The 24,154-nt window shown below is 38.0% G+C and overlaps 1 protein-coding gene across 1 annotated transcript; it reads right to left on the bottom strand.

The window, feature by feature from the left end:
- Positions 1-429: 429 nt before the first annotated feature.
- On the bottom strand, positions 430-4,158 carry LOC124172460 (ribosome biogenesis protein BRX1 homolog). Its single transcript, XM_046551903.1, has 6 exons — positions 3,868-4,158; positions 3,636-3,791; positions 3,423-3,543; positions 3,223-3,347; positions 2,891-3,121; positions 430-827 (listed from the first exon to the last, which is right to left on the bottom strand). Exons 1-6 carry the CDS (start codon positions 3,994-3,996, stop codon positions 489-491), a joined length of 1,101 nt encoding a protein of 366 aa, XP_046407859.1. The 5' UTR covers positions 3,997-4,158; the 3' UTR covers positions 430-488.
- Between the last annotated feature and the right edge of the window lie 19,996 nt (positions 4,159-24,154).

Below are 24,154 nucleotides of genomic sequence, written 5' to 3' on the forward strand. Positions count from 1 at the left end.
ATACATCGCTTAATTAAAAGTTTCTCATTATAATTTCTTCAAAACACTTCAATTGTTTAGAGACAAATGTAGAAAAGAAGCATATTCACACCTATAATTATTTCATCATCATATGTGTAATATTTCAATATTCCTGTCCCCTTTCCTCAGTAACCAAGTTTCAATTTCATAAAACAACAACTCAGATCAGTTAGCTCCAGAAATGAATTGCAATTGATCAAAACGGAACTTTTATTGCTGCAGAAAACTGAAAATTCTATCAATATCCATGCATGTATAGTTATTTTCACCATCAATAGAGTTGTGTATCAAAGTTGCTGTAAATGTGATGAAAGCACCTGAATTTCCTCAACTGTCACCTTGATGAATTTAAGCATTATTGAGCATACCTCTTAAAAAATAATGGGAGCCATAGAAAAAATTCATCTCTTCACCAAAACATTCATTTTATTGAGGGTGAGTTACAAAAAAAATATATATACAGAATTTTAAGTGTTTTTCCTCTTCTTACCATTGTTAAATTTTTTCCCTTTATCTTTTTTACTTGAAGCTTTTTGTTTTTTTATTTTGGTCTGATGAACACCTTTTTTTGCCAACACTGTGGGCTTAAGCTTCTTCTTAACTTTTTTTGGAGGTATAACAGCAATTTCTTCAGGTTCTGGCTGAATTTCATCATTTTTCAAAACTTCATCAACATCCTTAGAAAATATATCGTCAAGTGGTTTCAGATTATAAGATACAGCGGGTTTACTTTCCTCTTGTGCAATCTTCTGATGCACCCTCGAAATATACTTCGTAGATGATGACAGCTTTAACTGCCGCCGGATCTGCATGAATTAGAAAAATTAATACTTGTAAATAAAAGTTGGAATAAGCAGCATTGTTTACTTTTTACAAAGATGGCCACACCCAAGGACTGGGAACAGAATTCTTTCCAGGAGTATTTGTCACATGAGGAAGACTCCATTTACAGGGGCCAGCTTAGTCAATCACCATAATTATAAAGACATGAACAGAGTTATACTACTCAATGCAGCATTATCATGAAGTATGAATGAGACTGCACAATTTTCTGCTTAACGTACTAGCACACAACGAGTTTCATTATGCATAGTCACGGTCAAAAAAATAAACCACCTCAGTGCGGCAAAAGGCAGAACTTCTCCAGAAAAATATGCATCAGAGGTTACAATACTGTTTTCAACCCACTTGTGTCTCGGTGCATTCTGCCAGCACAATTAAGGACCCCTTTATAACATTCAGGGTCCGCCGTGGGACTTGCTTCAACTGTGACAGCAAAGACATAAGTGCCCATGCCTTCCTTTCATGTTTATGTTGCCATGGTTTAGTATGGTTCTCAAAATATGCAATGTTAAGGAAAAAAAATTGTCATTGTACTGAAGTGAATATAATAATCATGTCTGATGGACTCTAAATTACATGTACAGTCTGATTCAAAAGTAGTGCAACAAATGGAGCAGCGCCACTTAATGCCGCAGTTTGGAAATCGAGTTTCAGTATTTTCTATTGTACAGTGGGAGGGAAATTTGAACATCATTCCCACCTCCTGCAATATTTTTATAACAACATCATTGGAACACATCAACAAGGGAAATGTAAGTGGGATGTGTGCAATGTTTAATACCACATAAATTGTGCAGCGCATGCTAGATACTACATCTATGTCCAGAACGTCAATTTACTTTCTCTTGTAAGTTGGCCGATCCATCAAAGTATATTGTCTTACAATTAACGCTAAAGCTTTACGATCAGCAATAGCAAACTTAACATGCATATAAAATATCCGCCGCAATATCACAGGAAATAATGCCACTGACTTAATTAAACACTGCTGTCGTTATAAAATTTTGAATGGAGAAAATTCTCTTTTTGCTTTCCGCGGATATCATTATTCGTTTATACCAAAATATCAATGCACCAATAATATGGAAAACATTTCATTCAGGTAAACTGCTCCATCAAGTCCGCATATTCTATCGTTTTCAATAATATGTAGACACTCACGAGATCCGCTTAATTGATGGGGCCGGGTCGGTGTACACTTGGAAGGTTGGCACATGAAGCAACCTGCATCCTTTGCCTTTGCGGCGAGCCGACGAGGGTGATCGTTTCTGTCAGACCCTGAAATGTTATGGCCTTTTAATATCATGTTCTCCGTGTAACAGTTAAAGATATCTATTCCCAATTGATCAAGCAATATAAGCTTCACTCGTTGCCTCTGGGTCTCTAGCACCTCCTAACCTAATGCGCTAAACATCTATGTAACGCTTCCGGCACACCCATGGTAGTTTTTCACTAATCTCACAGCTTTCCTTGTGTTTTATTAAGTTTAACAATTAAGTCTTTCTACAGCACATCCCATATCCTCATTGCATATTTAAGATATGGTCAGACGAGTGCGAAATAGCACCTCTAAGGCACAATTATTTCTTAAAATTTCCCCATGCCTTCTCTGCTAAGTCCCTTTTACGAAGAATATTTTTGAGCATCTATCCCCAGAATGGGTCAATTTCTGGCCCCACCCCCAGAAAAAAGACACAAGGTCAGGAGAAGAAGAACTACTTAATCACGTTGCACCCAAAAATAACACACTTCTTTTAAAAGTATCTGCACATGTTTCAAAACGAGATGGTCTTAAGAAAGAAAAATCTCATTTCTTCCGGGAGACAAATGAGGTGAATTATTAAATAAAACTATCGCCTGCTTGGTAACCTCATTTTCACCGGCACAAATTAACATAACCATTACAAGATATGGCCTCTATCAACATTGACACTCCTGTACCAAAACTCCCAACACAAAGTCCAATATCAAATGAAATATTTAATGCAAATTATATAAAGAAGGAAAACAAACATCGCTGATTTACCTTGGCCGGAGAGACAAAGTTTGGCTCCTCCCAAAGCGTTTGACCACCAAAGCTTCCTTCGAAAATCTTAATAGGAAAAAGGACAAATCTTGGTCCTACTTCAGCAAGAGATCCATCTTCCTCGACAATTTGATAGTTTCGAAACCAAATACGACCATCCAAATATGAAAATGTAAACACATGGTCGATGAAAGGTTGACTTTTGGGGTGGTGGTATGGGGTAGAAAACGTCTGCAAGAAAAATAAATTTAGATATTCCTATGAAAGATATAATTCTAGCTACTACCACACAAAGCACTGCTTGCGATATCCACAAAGAAATGCTACTGTACCTGGACTATCAGTTCCTTCATTAGAGCCAAATGGGGCTTTGAACTAAAATGCTCATCAAAAGAAAGAAGAGGCCTTGAACCCTTCAAACAATTACCAGTCAGCTTTAACTCCCCCATTGTAAACACTGTAAAGATAATGATAACGTTTATGCGATGAAGTCACGTAATACTATTTTTTATATCCGGAGACGAAATCTTACCACTTTGCACTAAGAACTTGCAAGACGGTCCCTGAGGGGTGTTAGAAATCCACATATACAAGTCTCGTTTCTTCCGCCCTTCAAAGAGTATGCATTTATTGCAGTTCTTCATGTCACAAATCTAGAAGAGTACGAATGTTAACCAATATTTTGTGCAAAAAATACCTCCATCAAAAAATCACAACTCCATGTAAGTACAACTATATGTCTAACCTCGTTAACGACGAAAAAACTGTCTTTTTTCTCCATCTTACTGTCAGGCTTTGAATGAGGAAGCAACATCTTCAAGTCTTCCATTAAATGTCTATCTCGATACGAGATACCACGAGTACCGAAGACGAGAACACGTTGTTTATTGGTCCATTTTACCTGCATCAAGAATTAACATTAGCAATTCAATTACAGTATAACATTAAAAAAACGAAAAAATAGGAGGACTCATTACCTTTTTTGGAATGGGATCCTCTGAGGAACGAGAAATTGGAGGAACAGCGGGTTCCTCCTCGGCTTCCACAACTACTTTCCTCTTCTTAATGGCCTTCTTTTTCTTCTCACTTACAGGTCTTTTGGCCATTACGACGTTGTTTACTTAAATGCAAAGACTCCAAAAACGAATTCACCCAGAAAAAAGGTTTGACCAGGTAATAAGGTAGAATCAAACCAAACAATCAGCCAATGTTATTTTGAGATCCATGTGCCCGTGTTGTCCTCGAGGGCGACAGAATAGAACGCATTTCCTTGTTGATTTGTTTTCTTAGTATCAAATTTCGCCGTAAGGGCGCTGTCCTGGATTAGTACATCCACACGTAGCGGGAAACCAAAAAACATATTTTATAACAGAACGTTACATGCTAGATGTTACACGGATTTGAAGCTTTTTCGTGAAAAAGGTTATATGTGAATGTAGTTTATATAACATGCTACTGAGTGTAAACGCACATTTGATTGGCGTACATAAATTAAAATTAATTATAAAAGACAAGAATAAAATTTATTGGCAACTATATTACATAATTCATGAGATCAACAAAAATTAGCAATCAGATCCCCGCAGTGGCATAACTAGGAATATGATTTGGGGAGGGATGGCGGGACGTCCCTCCTCCCAGGCAACGGGGGTCCGAGAAAATTTTTGAAATATGACATGCCTGGAAATACATTTTGCATCATTTTGGCACTTAAAGTTTGGGTTTCACTCACAACAGGGTAGTTTCCTTCATCAAAGAAAACGAAAGGGATTGATTGCGATTCGTTACCCACCATTATTGTATTCATAATATACAAATGATTTGGTTTTAGAAATACCGGTTTAGACGAATGGCAAGGGTCAATTTTATACTCATTTGAAAAAGGCCAGATTGGCGCCCATGCGATGCCACTCCACGTGACGTCCCAGGGACCTAGTTTCTACACGAGAGGATAGGAGTTTTACATCGTCTGAGGTTACCAATGCATGCATGAGGCACAGAGCTCAGGGAAACATGTCTTAATAATCACCTATTAAAACTGGCTAAGGTCGGAAAGTTTTCTTCGTTTGATAAGGTATTAATAATCCTTATTTAAGCCAAGCGCTACCTGCTAGCGGGGTACTCTGCTACCTGCCAGCAGCCTGCATCGTATCAGCGCTCAAAGCCTCGCCCCAAAGTCACCTCACTTGCGGCAGCGGGAAGCAGGACGACGTCACGCGGAGTTTTTCCCGGCATTCATACTTAGCCGTCGCGTTTTCGCGCGCTTGAAAATTTTCACTTTTCATTTAATCGCGAAAAATGGATATCGTCATATAAAAATCTAAAAGCGTGAAATACGTACTCCAGGAGTAATAATCTTTCGATTTAGGCAATAAAAAAATAAAAGGAAACCACCCTATTCAGTGGGAAATTATCACAACAGGGAAAACAGTATGCTATTATTTATATGAGGCTTTGGAGGAGGGGAGGATCTATCCCCCCAAACCCCTACCACACCACGCCTCTCAGTCCTCATGTGAAAAATTTGCATAAAGCCCGCATAAAATCGTATAACTTTTTTATACATTCTGCATATAATTTTATACAGGTTGCATACATAGTGTACGGTTTATATTCAATTTTTATGCAACTTATATTTTATTATTATATTTTTTATTTTAATAAAGAGATACACATACAGCAATACTGCCAATTTAAAGTGCAGTATTGCTGTATGTGTATCTCTTTATATAAACAATAATGGTTGTTTAGAAGTATGCATTTTATAGAAATTGAATACAAATTGTTTATAGTCTATATAAGTTGTATAGACTTTGTGTAGGGGTTTTATACAAATTTTTCGTAAGGATCAATGCAGTAGAAAATATATTTTTATCTTGACGAGCTCCTGCACGAAGAAAAAAATAGAAAGAGAAAAATGTACACATAATTTAATTGTTAAATAAATTAGAGGAAGGGCACGCCTACATGCAAAAACACAAGAAAGTAACGAGAAATCGTAACGAGACTCAGTGGTGAAACTAGGAATATACTTTGGGCAGGAATGGAGGGGCAAATTCCCCCCCCCCCCCCCAGGCAACGCGGGGTCCGGGAAAATATTTGAAAAATACAATGCCTGGAAATATATTTTACATCATTTTGCCACTTAAAATTTAACTTTAAGCAGATGCAGATTTTATACGTGGAAACTAGACCATAGTTTTAAATATTTTTTTTATTTCTCTGAGGCTTTGGAGGGGACCCATCCCCCTAACCCCCCCCCCCCCATAGTTGCGCCTCTGGTTGGACTTGGAGAATAGAGATTGTTCCGTGTTCGGAAAATTTGATCCCGAAAATTCATTTTTTGGCCCACCTAGCATACAATTGGGGACGTCACCGAAGAGATGACCCCCATCCCTCTGTGATATGAGAAGATTTTTTCTCTTGGGAACAGGAGGAAAGAAATTTAAACGCGCACCAAACAGGAGAGAGCCAAACGTCTACGCAATAATGGCTGGGAAAGCAAATTACAAAACATAGCTAGTCCTATCAGTATTACTGGGCCTATGATTACGCTTAGGGAAATCAAATTCTAAGCTAATTCCATGACATTTATGGAAAATGGCTTGAATTATGGTCATTACTTAGCATATGAAGCATATTTTTCTTGGGAAGAGCTGATTCCTGGCTTAACTTCCAGAAAATTGATTAATACCTTTTATATGAATGGATAGACAGTTCTCATTGGGGGAGGATCTCACTCCCAACCATTATATGATCTCTAGATTCATGCCTAATGAAATGAAGGCCCTGAAAATTCCTCGGTGCTGTGAAAGGTGAGGTCAGGGGTGGGATGGGGCTGTTCAGTTTCGCTACTTTCGTGGCGCCTTGGTTGTATGCAATTCCTCTAAGCAGTAATGAGTGTGCTTAGATAAATGGGTCTTAGGGTGCGATTCATAGACGGCACTTTAGGCTAAAGTATACTTTAGCCGGGCTAAAGTCTGCTTTTTCCGTTTCATAAACGCCACTTTAGAAGAAAAATGGCCGAATCGTCACTTTACCGTAAAGTGCCCAACCGGAGCTCACTTTAGGGCTAAAGTGTCCTTTACGGATAAATAAATATGGCGGCACCGGCTGTTATTGAAGTTGAAATATGAAGATATTTGGGTTACGGAAATGAATAGGAACTAATTTTTTGGTGAGAACACAACAGCAGAGTGGCGTGTTTCAAGAAATAACCAGACACGTAATATATGTCTTTTCCCTGAAAATATATCGTGTCGGTATTGATGGAGATGACCCATTTCTTATGTTTCGAAGTTAAACTCTATCGGTCGTGTGATAATTACAACACAGTAAGTGGTTGGACATATTGGCATAATTTATGTTGCATTTGTACACAAGCTAATTGTTAAGTACTTCTGTTATTTATGCGTTTATGTTCCATGATTTTCCTAAGATACTTGAATATGATAGCAAAATTCTGTTTATATTGGCGTCAATAGCCTTCGTACGCGAAGACTTGATTTTCATGTCGTTTGGTCAGCCAAATGCTAGCTTCTATACCTTGCATTGCATTTTAAGCGTTTTTATTCAAATTTAGCTTAATGTACTCTTGCCGTATGCCTCCATATCACGTTTAACATGTTTCTGTGATTTTGAAACTATATTGAGTCGAGTTTCTGTTTCCTTTTTCGACTATGCATTTGAATGTTTATAATGATGATATAAGATCTCGTCATGAAAGGCAGCAAAAAAATTAAAACATACTTTCCTTCATAAATCATATTATCTGCAGCAAAGCAATGTTTTCTCGAGGATGTAGGATTGTTATGAAATTTCATTTACACAGCATCACAGACTTCATTGACATTTTTTACTACAAAATTCGTGAATGGATACTCGGGTTAGGTATTCACATATGTCGAGGCATCATTTGAAGCAGACAAAGAGATATGTCGAGGCATCATTTGAAGCAGACAAAGAGATATTTATTGATATAAATCCATTCTCACATTCAAAATGTTTCATTGTGTGGCCATTCATTCATTGGTTTTGATGATGTGGGTATTCTTGAATGTCCATTTCTCTAGTATAGTATATAACGCCTTAGCTCTACATTCTAAGAATTAAAATATTGGTAAGCAGAAAAGAATTCAGCAAACACCCATACCTCATTCAAAATATGCGTCCAACTGAGACAACCACTGATCGGTATATCTTCAAATAATTGGTACAGTTTCAAGTGAACGCGAGAGAATTTCACTATTTCACCCACCTTCAATGAAAGTACACCACCAAACTTCTCCTAGCATGTAGTCGTAACAACCGTTTGCAGTTAATCATAGAAAATGTCGTGAAAATATCATCATTTGAATATTTACATCGCTGGAAACTATGAAGGGCATAACCAAAGCACGAAGCTAATTAAAAGTGAGCTTTTATTCAGCTAACTCAGTCATTAACGTATAAAAAGGTAGTGGGGAAAAGCTTTCAATGATGCAGTATTCATTTACATTCGCACATAATATGAGAAAACGAGAAAATGCAGCTTAATAAAATCTTAGCAAAATACAACACGAAAACCCAGTCGCTAGAAACAATTGTAAACAAGTACGCATTTAAAATCGTGTGTCATCTTTTTCTTCACTTTTTCGCAGCGTTCATTGCCAACACTCAAAATTTCAATGCATGATCGAGACTTTAGGAGCTAAAGTGCCACTTTATAAAGTGAGATCCTTGAAACGACTCTGCATCGAACTTTAGCTTAAGTCTCACTTTACCGTAAAGAGAGACTTTGTTAAGTGAGCAATTTCAGTGTCGTCTATGAATCGCACCCTTAGACATTCTCCAATCGTCTTTAAATATTGTTTGTTTAGCTGGTGAAATTAAAAACTTGCAACGAAGGGTCATCATTATCATTCACTCACGCATTAACTCAAGCCATAGGTCGGTAGGTAAGGGTATCCTTAACATAATTGTTAACTGCAGGGGTGCGACATCGCAAAAATAGAGTTAGGGGCCAGTTCCCTTTTTTGGGCCGCCTCGCATATGGAGGATTTTTTCAAAGTGTGCAAAGACTTCAATAATGGCATAACAGCCGAAACCGGTAGTATCGTATTTTAGTTGTCCATCTGTAAGGGATCTAGAATAGAATAGTATATTTTTCTAATGCTCTAGGTAAAACCTATGAGAGCAAAAAAAAATGGAAAATACAGGAATAAAATATTCTTTACTAATAACACAGAAATATAAGTTCTTACTTAGGGTGCGATTCATAGACGGCACTTTAGGCTAAAGTATACTTTAGCCGGGCTAAAGTCTGCTTTTTCCGTTTCATAGGGTGCGATTCATAGACGGCACTTTAGGCTAAAGTATACTTTAGCCGGGCTAAAGTCTGCTTTTTCCGTTTCATAAACGCCACTTTAGAGGAAAAATGGCCGAATCGTCACTTTACCGTAAAGTGCCCAACCGGAGCTCACTTTAGGGCTAAAGTGTCCTTTACGGATGAATAAATATGGCTGCACCGGCTGTTATTGAAGTTGAAATATGAAGATATTTGGGTTACGGAAATGAATATGAACTCATTTTTTGGTGAGAACATAGCAGCAAACTGGCGCGTTTCAAGAAATAACCAGACAAGTAATATATGTCTTTTCCCTGAATATATATCGAGTCGGTATTGATGGAGATGACCCAATTCTTATATTTTGAAGTTTAACTCTATCGGTCGTGTGATAATTACAACACAGTAAGTGGTTGAACAGGTTGGCATAATTTATGTTGATTTTATATACAAGTTAATTGTTAAGTTCTTAGGTTATTTATACGTTCATATTCTAGAATTTTCCTTAAAGATACTTGAATATGTAGCAAAATTCTGTTTACATTGGCGTCAATAGCCTTCGTAAACAAAGACTTGATTTTCATATCGTTTGGCCAGCCAAATACTAGTTTCTACACCTTGCATGGCATTTTAAGCGTTTTCATTCAATATTTGCTTAATGTACTCTTTCCGTATGCCTCCATATCACGCTTAACATGTTTCTGTGATTGTGAAACTAGAGTCGAGTTTCTGTTTCGTTTTTCGACTATGCATTCGCATGTTTACAATGATGATATAAGATCTCGTCATGAAAGGCAGCAATAAAAAGTAAAACGTACTTTCCTTCATAGCCATATTATCAGCAGCAAAGCAATGATTTCTCGAGGATGTAGGATTGTTATGAAATGTTATTTACACAGCATCACAGACTTCACTGACATTTTTTACTGCAAAATTCGTGAATGGATACTCGGGTTAGGTATTCACATATGTCGAGGCATCTTTTAAAGTAGACAAAGAGATATTTATTGATATAAGTCCATTCTCACATTCAACATGTTTCATTGCGTGGCCATTCATTCATTGGTTTTGATGATATAGATATTCTTGACTGTACATTCTCGTCCATTTCTCTAGAATATATAACCCCTTAGGTCAACATTCCAAGAATTAAAATATTGGTAAGCACAAAAGAATTCAACAAACACCCATACCTCATTCAAAATATGCGTCCAACTGAGACAACCACTGATCGGTAAATCTTCAAATTAATTGGTAGTTTCAAGTTAACGCGAGAGAATTTCACTATTTCACCCACCTTCAATGAACGTACACCATCAAACTTCGACTAACATGTAGTCCAACTTTTCCCTGAATATATATCGAGTCGGTATTGATGGAGAAGACCCAATTCTTATATTTTGAAGTTTAACTCTATCGGTCGTGTGATAATTACAACACAGTAATTGGTTGAACCGGTTGGCATAATTTATGTTGCATTTGTACACAAGCTAATTGTTAAGTACTTCTGTTATTTATGCGTTTATGTTCCATGATTTTCCTAAGATACTTGAATATGATAGCAAAATTCTGTTTACATTGGCGTCAATAGCCTTCGTACGCGAAGACATGATTTTCATGTCGTTTGGTCAGCCAAATGCTAGCTTCTATACCTTGCATTGCATTTTAAGCGTTTTTATTCAAATTTAGCTTAAAGCCGATGTCCCACGGTCAAATTTGCGTCAAAATATTTTGGTCAAAATTTGATGCAACTGACGCGCACCCTGTCCCACGGTCAAAATTTTGTCCAACTGGCTTTTGGTCCTATCGTTTGTGCAAATCACCGATTTGTACAAATGGATAGGACAGGTTCTAAATTTTCATCCAATTGGATGAAACCAACCAATCACAGGGCCTTTGACAAAAAAGCATCGCCAAGCGCTGACACACAGGCCAAATACGTTTAACTTATTTATCGTCTGCATGAGTATTTTAATTAATAATTATGTATATTATGGACACAAAAATAAACTTTGTTGTATTCCACACAGTATGCATTAAAAACCCAACCGGTTTCCACCTTTTCAGGTCATTATCTTAATCGTAAACCTCTAGATAAGGACCTGAAAAGATCGAAACCGGTTGAGTTTTTTCATTAGTATTGTATGGAATACTAAAAGGTTTAGTTTTAAATTTATAATATCACCATACCACGAAGTGAATTCACAAAACATTATTTCAAATATATATATACGTTCGTGATCGTCTATTTCATCGCCTGGTGTGGCCCTAAAGGTAAATATGAGCAAAAATTTGTCTTAGAGATAGGCGATGGAAGCTCTCAACTAGGAAATCCGTAATAATCAGTTGATCTTAAATAGAAAGGAAGCGATCTTTAGAATCGCAATACCAGGAGGGATGTTTTGGAAATAATAAAAGATTTACTTAAGGTATCGAGGAACGAGCAGCTGGAGAAATGACTGATATGAACTGACGATTGTACCTGTGAAACACTACAGCTGCCCGATTCTATTACTATGATTATAGGATAAGGACCTTATTTTAGAAACTGCTAGATTAGGAGAGAAAAATGTGATTTAATTGCACGCTTACAGCACTATTCATAACATCTCCTCAACCACAATGTCCATCATTTATTAATAACATTTTCCTCGCGGGAATAAACTGCCTCACGTTTGTATCCTGGCGTTTTATTCTGCCCTCAACCTTGCTGATAAGGGACATGAAAATATCCAGACTTGTCGTCAATTATTATCGATAATAAACGGGAGCATCGGCGACCAACTCCTTCTCCAACATGTTTAGCATGCTTATTCCAACGCTTTCATACCCCTTTTCCAGCCAAGGCCAAGTTCAGCATTCCTTCTGTTTTCTTTTTTTCGCATCTTTAATGTTCAAGAGGCCTGTTCAAACAATTTCGCCTGCTTAAAAAGAAAGATTCCTCCACCTCCACAAGTTTCCTAGGGCGTAGTCCAGTACAAGCTCCCAGTGCTCCGAAGCACTGGGAGCGAGTCTTTGCGTGGTCCAGTAGAAGCTACAAAAGCTACCGTGGCGCTCTCGTACGTCACGCATGACGTCACTATATTCGCTTCTCTCTCGCTACAAACGCTCCCAAGAAATAGGTAGGGCGGCTGGAGCGAACCGGTTTTCAGCGCGAATTTGAACGGGAAGGAAGGCAAAAGAAAATGGTGTTCATAACAATTGTGGACCTGGCCGGCGATAATATGACCATTTGGAGTTGATGGAAGAAGTCGCTAAGAGAGCCTGGATAGTAAATGCTAAAATTAAATGGTTAAAGAACTATTCGGGGGATATTACGGTGAGGCAAATGGCTGTAACTCAATGGTTTCACAATTCAGAGTCGCCACGGGCCAGATCGGGGAAGAAATTGAGCGGCAAGACCAAGATATCTTATAAACTTTGTTGTTGTGATAATTAATTATATATAATATTATTTAATTATTAGTGGTTTAAGCTTGAGCTAGCGAGAAGGGTAGATAGAAAATGGCTATTCGAAATTAATAAGACATGTAGTGAGTGAACTTTCCGGTCGAAGCATTCCGTCCGTTACATAAGAATTATGTTAATTTTGTAAGTTATATTGATTTATTTGTTATTTAGATCAATTATTAGTTATTTGAACTTGATATTGCGTGAAATTGAGATAGAATATGACTTCTTAGGTTAGGGTACGTGAACTTCTAGTTAAAGCATTCCGTTTGTTGCTTTTTGGCGGCCAACCTAGGTTTTCTTCAAGCTTTCCCCATGAAGATTGTATTCTCTGTTAAATGATGATATCTTCCTCTAATCTTCAACTGAAGCTTAATCAATTATTGATGTTCGGTTGTATTTTACTTATGTAATTTTCTTAAGGTCAGGTTGACACGCATTGCATTTATGCTTAAGGCTCGTTGTTGACGAGATTGGTTCAAGTGTAGGACTGCTTTTGAGACTGTCATACAATGTCATGAGTGCAATTGATAAATAGTATAAAGGACACTCCACTTAAGGCCTTTTTACACCTACATAAATCCGCACAAGTCTAAATGTATGAACGCGAGAAAGAACACGAAATGTACCGTACGGTTGCGTTGTTGCACGTTAAGTGCATGGTTACACGTGTAACCACTCAACTTGTGCAAATGCATGATCGGCTAATTTAACCTATTTTAGCTAGGTTCAAACATTCGTACATGTTCCGTTTCGGTAGACAAAAATAATTCACGCAAATAGGCATTAACTTGTACGTGTATCGTTTAAACGCAGGCTTTTAGGTGAGTTAAGTTAATTAGGCTTATTTTTGGTTTCATTGAAATTTCTCTAATAAGGTATTTAATCAGTCTTATCTTCTTTCATATGTATCATATGATCTGCTCTTTATAGTTTACGTTTATCACCTTGTTGTTAGAGGATTTGCAAACCAGTGGGTAAAATCTTCAGGACAAGCATCGGTCTGTGGTGCCCGATCATGGTATCCAATGAAGATCTAATATTAAGTAGGTTTCTTGTGGTGTACCCCATGGTCATATTCTTTTGTCATTTATATTACTGACCTCTCTAACAAGCTAAATAAAGTACAAGGGGCTATAACAATCCCTAATTCAGACGATCTAATATCCGAGCAGACGATACCGACGATACTAGTAAAACAAACGACTAACAAATGCTACAATCGCTCCAGCCGTGATCCAGTAGGGTAGCACTGGGAGCGATAGGAGCGAAAGTGGACCACGAATCTGTAGCGTCTGTAGCGGGAGCACTTGGGAGCATTGGGAGCGTGTACTGGACTACGCCCCTAGTTGTTTACATAAATATCGTCTTTCGTTTGTTTTTGATCAAAATGAGATGCATCGTGGGACACCCCCAGTCCAGTTGTATCAAAATATTTGCATCAAAATTTTTGGACAAAAATTTTGATCAAAATATTTTGACGCAAATTTGACCGTGGGACATCGGCTTAATGTACTCTTGCCGTATGCCTCCATATCACGTTTAACATGTTTCTGTGATTTTGAAACTATATTGAGTCGAGTTTCTGTTTCCTTTTTCGACTATGCATTTGAATGTTTATAATGATGATATAAGATCTCGTCATGAAAGGCAGCAAAAAAATTAAAACATACTTTCCTTCATAATCATATTATCTGCAACAAAGCAATGTTTTCTCGCATCACAGACATTTTTTACTACAAAATTCGTGAATGGATACTCGGGTTAGGTATTCACATATGTCGAGGCATCATTTGAAGTAGACAAAGAGATATTTATTGATATAAATCCATTCTCACATTCAAAATGTTTCATTGTGTGGCCATTCATTCATTGGTTTTGATGATGTGGGTATTCTTGAATGTCCATTTCTCTAGTATAGTATATAACGCCTTAGCTCAACATTCTAAGAATTAAAATATTGGTAAGCAGAAAAGAATTCAGCAAACACCCATACCTCATTCAAAATATGCGTCCAACTGAGTCAGCCACTGATCGGTATATCTTCAAATAATTGGTACAGTTTCAAGTGAACGCGAGAGAATTTCACTATTTCACCCACCTTCAATGAAAGTACACCATCAAACTTCGCCTAGCATGTAGTCCTAACAACCGTTTGCAGTTAATCATAGAAAATGTCGTGAAAATATCATCATTTTAATATTTACATCGCTGGAAACATCGAAGGGCAATGCACGAAGCTAATTTAAAGTGAGCTTTTATTCAGCTAACTCAGTCATTAACGTGCAAAAAAGGTAGTGGGGAAAAGCTTTCAATGATGCAGGTGTGTCATCTTTTTCTTCACTTTTTCGCAGCGTTCATTGCCAACACTCAAAATTTCAATGCATGATCGAGACTTTAGGAGCTAAAGTGCCACTTTATAAAGTGAGATCCTTGAAACGACTCTGCATCGAACTTTAGTTAAAGTCTCACTTTACCGTAAAGAGAGACTTTGTTAAGTGAGCAATTTCAGTGTCGTCTATGAATCGCACCCTTAGACAGTAATGAACACACACATACATATACATATTTATGTAGAAAGTTTTGTTAACATTACAACTTTAAGATAATAACTCTAATGAAATTAGGAGACTGAATTAAGCCCCAGACTTCAAATAGGAGTACAGCCTTCTTTTAAACGACTGAAGTGATTGTGACGACTTTATATTTGGCGGAAGAGAGTTCCAGAATCTAGACGCAGTTGGATGAAAAGATATATTGGTGCGGGCTTTGGGAATTTGAAGGTCAGAAACACGGCGGGCGGAAATTCCATAACTTTTTTGCGGGGGATGAATAATTCGTACAGGTATACAGGAGTCTGTTTTTGGAACAAGAAGAACAGAAAAAGATCCCAGGATTTAATCCCTTCGGCTGCGAAGAGGTAACCAATTCAGATCAGTGTAGAATTTGGACAAATGTTCATCTCTACGTAAATCAAATATAAATCTAACACAGGCGTTAATTAACCGTTGCAGACACATTTCAAATACACCAGGTAAGCCATTATAGACTAGTATACAATAATCAATAATGGGGAAGATAACACATGTGACAAGCATAATTCTCGTGGTAATAGGGAGATTTTTCTTTTGTAGATTCAATAAATAAAGAGCCTTATTCCCTTTATTACATACTTCAAGCACATGCTGATCCCATGATAGATTGCAGGTGAGCGTGAGTCCAAGTGGTGGAAGTGACATTTAACCCTTTCGAGACGGCGGAGTTTTCGTCTTAGCATGACTGCTGTACTGAGCCCCAAGAGACTCTTCTTTCTCGTGGTACGGAGCATTTTTGGAGGGCAATCGTTAAGAAGGGTATTGCTGAACCTTTTTCGACCCCTATACGCAGGGACTTTGCATTATCTCGGACTCTGAGAGTAGTTGTGCTCCCTCCTTTCCGGGTTTACGACCATACCTGCGGCATTGGTTCGCGGTCAACTTATGTATTGCTTATATGTATTTAGCAAATGGATAATTGTTGCGTGCACGTAAATTACAGCCTTTGAATTAAATTCGTCATTTTTATCAGAGCATTGTAAAATTTTAAACGAAGTTCTAAGGCCATTATTAACGCATTTAACGCAGCAACAATTTCCATGTTGATGTTTATACATAACTCGAGATATAAGTTAATATTTGTCGTAGAATTTCGTTTAAAAATTGCAAACGCTCCTCAAAAGACAAATAATTCAATTCTTAGTGTATATTTCTTGAGAAATGAACAAATATTTATTTCGAAAATTGACTGTATAAACAATTGAATGACCGCTGTCCCGTACCGCTGAGAGGGGTTCTAAAAGACGAAGGGTCCGGGTACCTACTCCCGGATTCCGAGGGTTAATCCTAAACCCCAAAGCGTTGGGTCCCGAGACAAAGGCGTTGTAAACCCACGACCATCCTAAAAGGGGGGAGCTAGAAAACGTATATATACGGCTTTCGTTCTCCTGGCTGGGAAAATCTCACACGTATATATACGCCCGTCAGGGGCGGATCCAGGATTTCTTTCTGGGAGGGGCACAAGCAAGGCCGTATCCAGGATTTTGTTCAGGGGGGGGCACAAGGATACCTCGTCATACAAAACGAACGAAATGATAATGGAACCGTATTAAAAATCTAGCATATTTTTAAGGGTCTGGGGGGGGGCACGTGCCCCCGTGCCCCCCCCCCTGGATCCGCCTATGACGCCCGTCGTCTCCCGGGTCAGGAAACGTCCACACGTATATATACGTGTACAGTAGGGAAAAGGTTAAATTTGGGAGGCTGTCATAAGCAATTGTGTTTAGAAGTCTTTTATTACCAAAAATTATAGCTTGGGTTTTGTTTGGGTTTAACTGAAGGCAGTTCAATTCAGCCCAGCTGCATATTGAGCGAATTTCTGAGTTAATCATGTGAATTTACGGAAAAATGTAGAAATTTCCATCCTCATAGGAAATTTTTTTCCTTTCTGTAGAAACATTAAATTATGGTTTCATTAGTAGTAGGACCCACCCGCCTCTGTGACGGTGTGGGATTCCTCTTCCCCAGCCCTTCCAACCCTATCCTATCCCAGGAAGCGTCGTCGGGCTCTCTTCGCGGCGGCGGACAGTGGTCCCAAATCGGCCAAAGCTGGCCAAAATTAATAACGTCGGAATTTTATCTAAATTAGAAACAAAAATGAAAATTCCCCACTGATTATGATCGCCTGAATCTGATTTTGGCCTTATTCTTATGCTATCTCTTCATTTTAGCATTTTTTGAGTTGTTATTATTTAAACAATTTTTAGAAAATGTCGATATAGATGTCATTTCGATTGGCGATAACGTGCTGTTAATGGAGAACTTAAAACAGTTTAATTTTAAAGTAAAAGACGTATAAATTGTAGTTAAAAGCCATGATAGAACTTACGACATGAAATTGTTGAGATTCGAACCCGCGACCATAAGCGTAGTTGGTGAGACACCGAAATCGGAAAAACTATTCACACTTATACATTTTTGGCTTCCATGTATTTGAAAAGTAACATTACATTAAATAAATTGACTGATATTAAGGAAATTGAGGATAATTAAGTTTAAATTTCAATGAAATCACTTAAACATATCCCAAAAATGAATTTTAAAAGAATCGTCGTCCGATGTCACCCCATCTGACTCTTTTTCGCTCAGCGAATCACTTAAAATTAGCAGATTTTCACCTCACTTGATAGGCTAACCTTGTTTTTTTTTTTGGAAATTCTGGTGTAATTAAAATGTATAGTTCAGATATTAAAAGGAGTCTTCGAAAGATATCTTTATGATTTAACACTCTTGAGGATTTCTCGCACGGTGCTCTCGGAATTTCCTCGTGTCTATGTTCCTTGCCTCCAATGCTTCCTTCGTTAAAACTTTTCATTTGGCAATTGCTGTTCCATGTAACAGCAATTTATGTACCATGGGCAGCATATAATACGACCATGAAGCTCGATGTACAGTTTAGCTTTTTCCATGCTATATTGGCTGAAGGCTTCATTATTCATCTTCTAGCTGCAGGAAAGGGATTTAAATATCACTGAAAGTCGAAGCATAAGTCTTTCATCGATACCAGTAATGAAAATTGCAAATCACATTAATAATTGCATTTCATGCATCTAAAGCATCTGTTTGTAGATTTTTGAAAATTGTGGAAACAGGTCCAATATTTCTTACTAATTTATTATAATTTTAAACTTACACGTTATTTCATCTTGACTGGAATGAAAATGCATGATGATTGAGATTAATGAATGATCATTTTTACATACACCATATGATCGCCGACTGTGCATGCATGCACAGTAATCATTTGCACTCAGTAGATGCGAGAGGGAAATATTGATAATTGATATACTTCTGGAGGGAATTTGAACTTCTTTTTGAAACCAGCTTTTGAACGTCTCTTTGAAATGCTCATCTGTCGGTGCGAAGGCTTCCGCGGTGCGCTGGTAATGTAGGCTGCATTTTCCGGGTTTCACCGCATCGTGGTTGTGTTGGAGACAACAGTTTCTCCTGCATTCCAGAAGGAGACGGTTGAAGGCGTCTTCAACCTGAAGACGCCTGCTGGAATGCAGGAGAAACTGTTGTCTCCAACACAACCACGATGCGGTGAAACCCGGAAAATGCAGCCTACATGCTAATCTGTCCTCCAGCTTTGATTCCACTTTCTCAGGTATTTTGGGAAAAAATTCTTTGCATAAAGCGCGTCAGAATATTTTTGGCATGCTTGATTTCATTCCGTCAAAATCTTGTTTCCAAATATTCCACGACATATTCCTTCTTCTTCGCTTATGAATACTCTTTTCTTTCTGAATTTTTATTGTACGCCGCAAGGTACGAAAACGTTGCGGCATCCATAATTCAAATTTAGCAGGCGTATTTATTGATGAAACGATGAATGTGGTTTCTAAAAGTTGTCTATTTTTGACCAATCAAAAACCAGAAATTACCTATGAGTTGACATTGAATAAAAGATATATAGGCTTATATAGACTTGACTCTGAGTTTCTGGCGTATCCTGAAATTTGAATGCCAAACATAGGCAAACCAAGAGCTTTAATTACCTGGACAGGAGAAGTTTCTCGAGTTTGCAGTGTTAACACAGTTCGGAGCACAGCACTTGTTCACTGAGAAAATCATTAAGTAAAACTGAGTGGGAAATATTCACCACATCCATGCAATGGTCATGGTAAGGGAGGCCGTCATCTTCATTCCGTTATTATTAAAAATACACTTGCAAGATGCACGCACCCTTGATGGGTTTAGACGAATATTTCCCTCCGCATTCCATCCTATCTACGTCTACGGGCTGCTGAAATGATCCTGTGAACAATTTTTGGCGGCAATGGGGCGGCAAGGGGATTATAGGGAGCATTTATTTCTCTTAGTGCCAAGACCTTATTGCGGAATAACGTGCTGACAACGCTGTACAGCATGTAAGGGATCTTTTCTCAAAAAAAATATGAGGAAAGTTTTGCAGAGAAAAGCATCTAGTGGTTACTGTAAGTTTCTCGCATAGTGACTTATGTAGTCGCTTTTGATCACTCATAATTTTTCTCATTAAGAGCATGACAACCGGCCTTCATTGGTTTCATGAATATTTGAAGGTGAGTGCACAAACGAAAAGTGTGCATACGGTAGGCGTGAAACACTTGATTTGTATAATCTCACAGGATGTAGAATTATGATAAGTATGCACCATGCAAGTTCGACCACCGATACAGAAATATTTTAGCAATAATGCCATTCGGTCTTCCGCCGGCCAGCCGCCCTCAGCGGAGTGGTGCACCGCTCAACTTAAAACCCTCTAGATGTCGGATAAGCAATATAGGCAAGATTTTTTTCTCCATCTTGTTGTATATACTCTTCCCAAGGATTCTGCATAGGAATCTTTGAGAAGCACGGCGGAGCACAAAACTATATCGACTCATTTTACTAAAAATAGCTAACATTATAAATAATTGAATATTGTTATAAAAAATTCTGAAACGAGGAAAGCTTACCATAATATTGTGCAAAAATGTTCAAACTTACCGTATTAAAATTGACAGATGAATCCCATGAAATTAAATTAGTCATTTATTAAGTTGAATTTCCTTAAAATCGACTATTTCTACGCGTCGGGCATTTTAGGCTGAACATGCCAATGTTTGACGGGTTGCACAGGTCAACATGATAATCACACAGACCTATGAGGTACGAAATATTGTAGGCTATATCCGTAGAATCCGAATACATAATTCAAAACTTCCTCGTAAAAAGTTGAAAAAATGACTTTTGGCCAGCTTTCTTCGATTAGGGACCACTGCGCGCGGCAGTGGGACAGTGTGCGCCGACTTCCTTCCTTTCTCCTTCCTTGTTCTCCCCCTTCTGCGGTGCAGGGGTGAAAAGCTTGCGCTTACAGACCTTGCTCCAGTAGTTTAACCCCGCGAGCCCACCCTGGAGTCTCGTTACACTTGTCCATCTGTAAGGGCTCTGAAAAAATTCTCAGTATAGATACTGCAGAGAATGTTTCCCTAAGTCCCCGAGTGTCTGGGCGGCTGAGGAGATGGTAAGCAGATGATATAGCAACTAGAAGATTGTGTCGAGAAGGGTCTATCCGAAGACTACATGATGATCGGCAACTTTAGCAACTAGTAAGACGAAAAATACAACAAGAAGATTAATAGAAAGAGTCTAATTGCATGAGTATAGAATGGAAACTGACGTTTTAGGAGAGATATGCATAAGTAAAAATGGGAAAATATTTGGCGAAACTTCGGTAAAAGTAGAGGCAATGATGGCGAATTATGTTCGGCAAGTATTAATTTTGTAAGACTATGAACGTTTATTTTGCTGCGTGTCAGTCAGTCATTCTGCATTCATTTTGTTCTTTCTTCCCTTGAGTTAATTCTATTGACCAGAGATTTAATGCGATTAATGTGAATTTCTGCCTTAAAGTCATGGTGTGTTGGCCTTTTTAGCAGTAGGTGGACGAGAGGAAAATGTATTTTTATTTTTAGAGTGAGAGAGCCAACATACTGTGCGACATTCGACCAGCGAGTTACGCGGGGCATATGAAAAGTAAGGTGTCAATTTTTTTTCAAAGTTGTTGAGATTTTTTGCCAATGCATAGTACATGGCATAGTACATGGTTAGAAAACTTGAGCATTCATTTTTTTCTATGTGGCCGCCCTTGCGCTCGACGAACCGCATTCGTGAGACGAAATCTTGAAGTCCCTCCTCGAACCAGCTTCCCGCCTCTTCCCATAGGTAGGCAATTTTACCGCATCTTGAACGTCGCGACGACGCGTCGTAGTCGTTCGCGAATAGGGTTGTTTCCTATTTTTTTAATTGCCTAAATCGAAAGATTATTACTTCTGGATTACGCATTTCGCCTTTTAGATTTTTAAATGACGATATCTACTTTTTGCGGTAAAATGAAAAGTGAAAATTTTCAAGCGCGACGGCTACGTATGAATACTGGGAAAAGCCCGTGTGACGTCATTCTGGTCCCCGCTCCTGCCGTGTGAGGTGACCTTGGGGCGAATCGGTAACGAATATTGGTAACGAATCGCCATCAATGCCTTTCGTTTTCTTTGATGAAAGAAACTACCCTATTAGATTAAAAGTGCCATTTGTAGCATGGCTTGTTTAAATAACTTAATGTTGAATTTTGCTAACCTTCACGATATCGATTATCGAGATAAAAAAATTAATGCCGCCATATCGCATCCACACACTTGCCACATCTACGCACTCTTCTTATAAACTGGAATCGACAACACGACCGAAAAAACGGCTTAAAATTCGGAGTCGGGATACGTAGGCAGATTTTATCTTAATATTCACAATCTAGAAGCATATTGACATAGAATGGTATATGTTAATAGGGTAATTTCTCTCATCAAAGAAAATGAAATGCATTGATTGTGATTCGTTACCCTCCATTAGTGTATTCATAATATACAAATTATTTTGTTTTAGGAAGCCCAGTTTAGAAGAATAATAATGGTCAATTTTAACCGCATTTGAAAAAGGCCAGATTGGTGCCCATGCGATGCCACTCCACGTGACGTCACAGGGGCCCAGATGCCGTACGAGTAGCCAGTAGTTTTACATCGTCTGAGATTACCAATGCATAAATGAGGCACAGAGCTCAGGGAAACATTTATTAATAATCACCTATTAAAATTGCCTGTGGTCGGAGAGTTTCCTTCGTTTCGTAGGGTATTAATAATCCTTATTTAAGCCAAGCGCTACCTGCTAGCAGGGTACTCTGCTACCTGCTAGCAACCTGCATCGTAGCGGCGCTCATAGCCTCGCAACAAAGTGGCCTCACACGGCAGCAGCCGGAACCAGAATTACGAATCTCAGGTTTTTCCCAGCATTCATACTTAGCCGTCGCGTTTTCACGCGCTTGAAATTTTTCATTTTTCATTTAATCGCGAAAAATAGATATCGTCACTTTAAAATCTAAAAGTGTGAAATACGTACTCTAGGAGTAATAATATTTCGATTTAGGCAATAAAAAAAATAAGAAACCACCCTATTGGCACAACTCGTCGGAAGTACGAGGCATATTCATGAAGTATAGGGGCCGTTTGGTCACGGGAAAAATATGCTCACAAGAAGCACATTTTATTAGCACTTTTAGTTAGCTACAAACCTACTTCACCTCTCTACCTAATCGCCGCTCACTTCTAAGCATTTTTCGTACCACTGCACCAAGGGTTAAAGAAGCTGCAGCTTCTTTAACCCTTTTAGGTAAAATAAGGGACATATATGTGTCCAAAATTTTTTTAATTCTCTCAAAATTAAATGAGAAGGTGTATGATTGTAAGAAATGGTTCTATTGAAGAGTAGGCTATTAGCTTCTAGTTTTAAATTATTTTTGTGATATCCTTTAGATATTCCAGTTTCCACATTGTTAAGAACTTTCACTTGAAATGCGTTAACGAAGTGGTAATTTGATATTTTATAACAAATCAATGAGGTCAATTATAACAGAACTGTCGGTTTATCCTTTAGGGGTACCTAGTCTGTGGAAAAGCGGAGTATGAAAAATTCCGCTTTGTACTTTAATTTCCACAAAACTTGTTTTTATGCCATTGGACAATTATATGTCCCTGTGGACCATGACGGAGCGATAATTGGTATTATTTCACGTCCCAGACTGCATCTCAAAAATATTATAGATACCGCTTTCATACAAATGTTTTTGGAATCTGCACGTCAATACTAGCATAAAAATGTATTTTTTATATAATCTAATGACTGCAATCCTTATGGACCTTAAATGGTTAGCCCCTCTGCATAGAATGTTTCCCTACGCAGGTATGTGTAAAACAATTGGCTGAAAAGAGCATCCTTTATTTTTTCACATTTCTGTGATAAATAGTAAATTTAAATCTATGAAAAAAACCAAATGAAAGAAGAAGAGCTTACCTTTAAATAATGCAATGATTTTATCCACACAACAGTTCAATGAACTACTGGTGGAGGCTAAAGGTTTTTAAAGAAGTATTTTATACAAAAAAATCAATGGTCGTTTTCCATGAAATTTATTCAATTTTGACCAATATGGTGGCCTGGGATTGATGTTTTGGTCAGCTTTTTTCGATTTTAGTCCGCTAAGCGGTGGCTCAAATGTTTTTTTTTTATTTGAAAGTTGCAAGTGCGCATGAATTTATGCATTTAGTTTCATCAGCATAAGAGAATAATTAGTTTGACCACACTTTCTTCGACACTATCGCATCGCTTTTGAAAAGTTCTGCTGTATTTAATAGAAAATTATTGCCTGCATTTCAGGGATGAACGTCTGGTTTTCCCGGTATCTATGTTAGATACGAATATTGCGGTAAGAAGTTACAAAAATCAACAATTGTTGATACATGCTACCGTTCCCATTGATAGTCTCAAATTTGAATACATATGTTAAAAATCGTTAACTGTAGCTTTGGCCTTATCTAAATCACAATA

Source organism: Ischnura elegans, chromosome 1 (genome assembly GCF_921293095.1).
Source record: "Ischnura elegans chromosome 1, ioIscEleg1.1, whole genome shotgun sequence".
In the NCBI taxonomy this organism is placed as follows: domain Eukaryota; kingdom Metazoa; phylum Arthropoda; class Insecta; order Odonata; family Coenagrionidae; genus Ischnura; species Ischnura elegans.

Coding starts and splice junctions, on each gene's coding strand:
- LOC124172460 (XM_046551903.1), bottom strand. CDS start 3,996: ATGGCCAAAAGACCTGTAAGTGAGAAGAAAAAGAAGGCCATTAAGAAG. Junction 3,544..3,635: donor GTTTTTTCGTCGTTAACGAG/GTTAGACATATA, acceptor GTACTCTTCTAG/ATTTGTGACATGAAGAACTG. Junction 828..2,890: donor ACTTTGTCTCTCCGGCCAAG/GTAAATCAGCGA, acceptor TAATTCATGCAG/ATCCGGCGGCAGTTAAAGCT.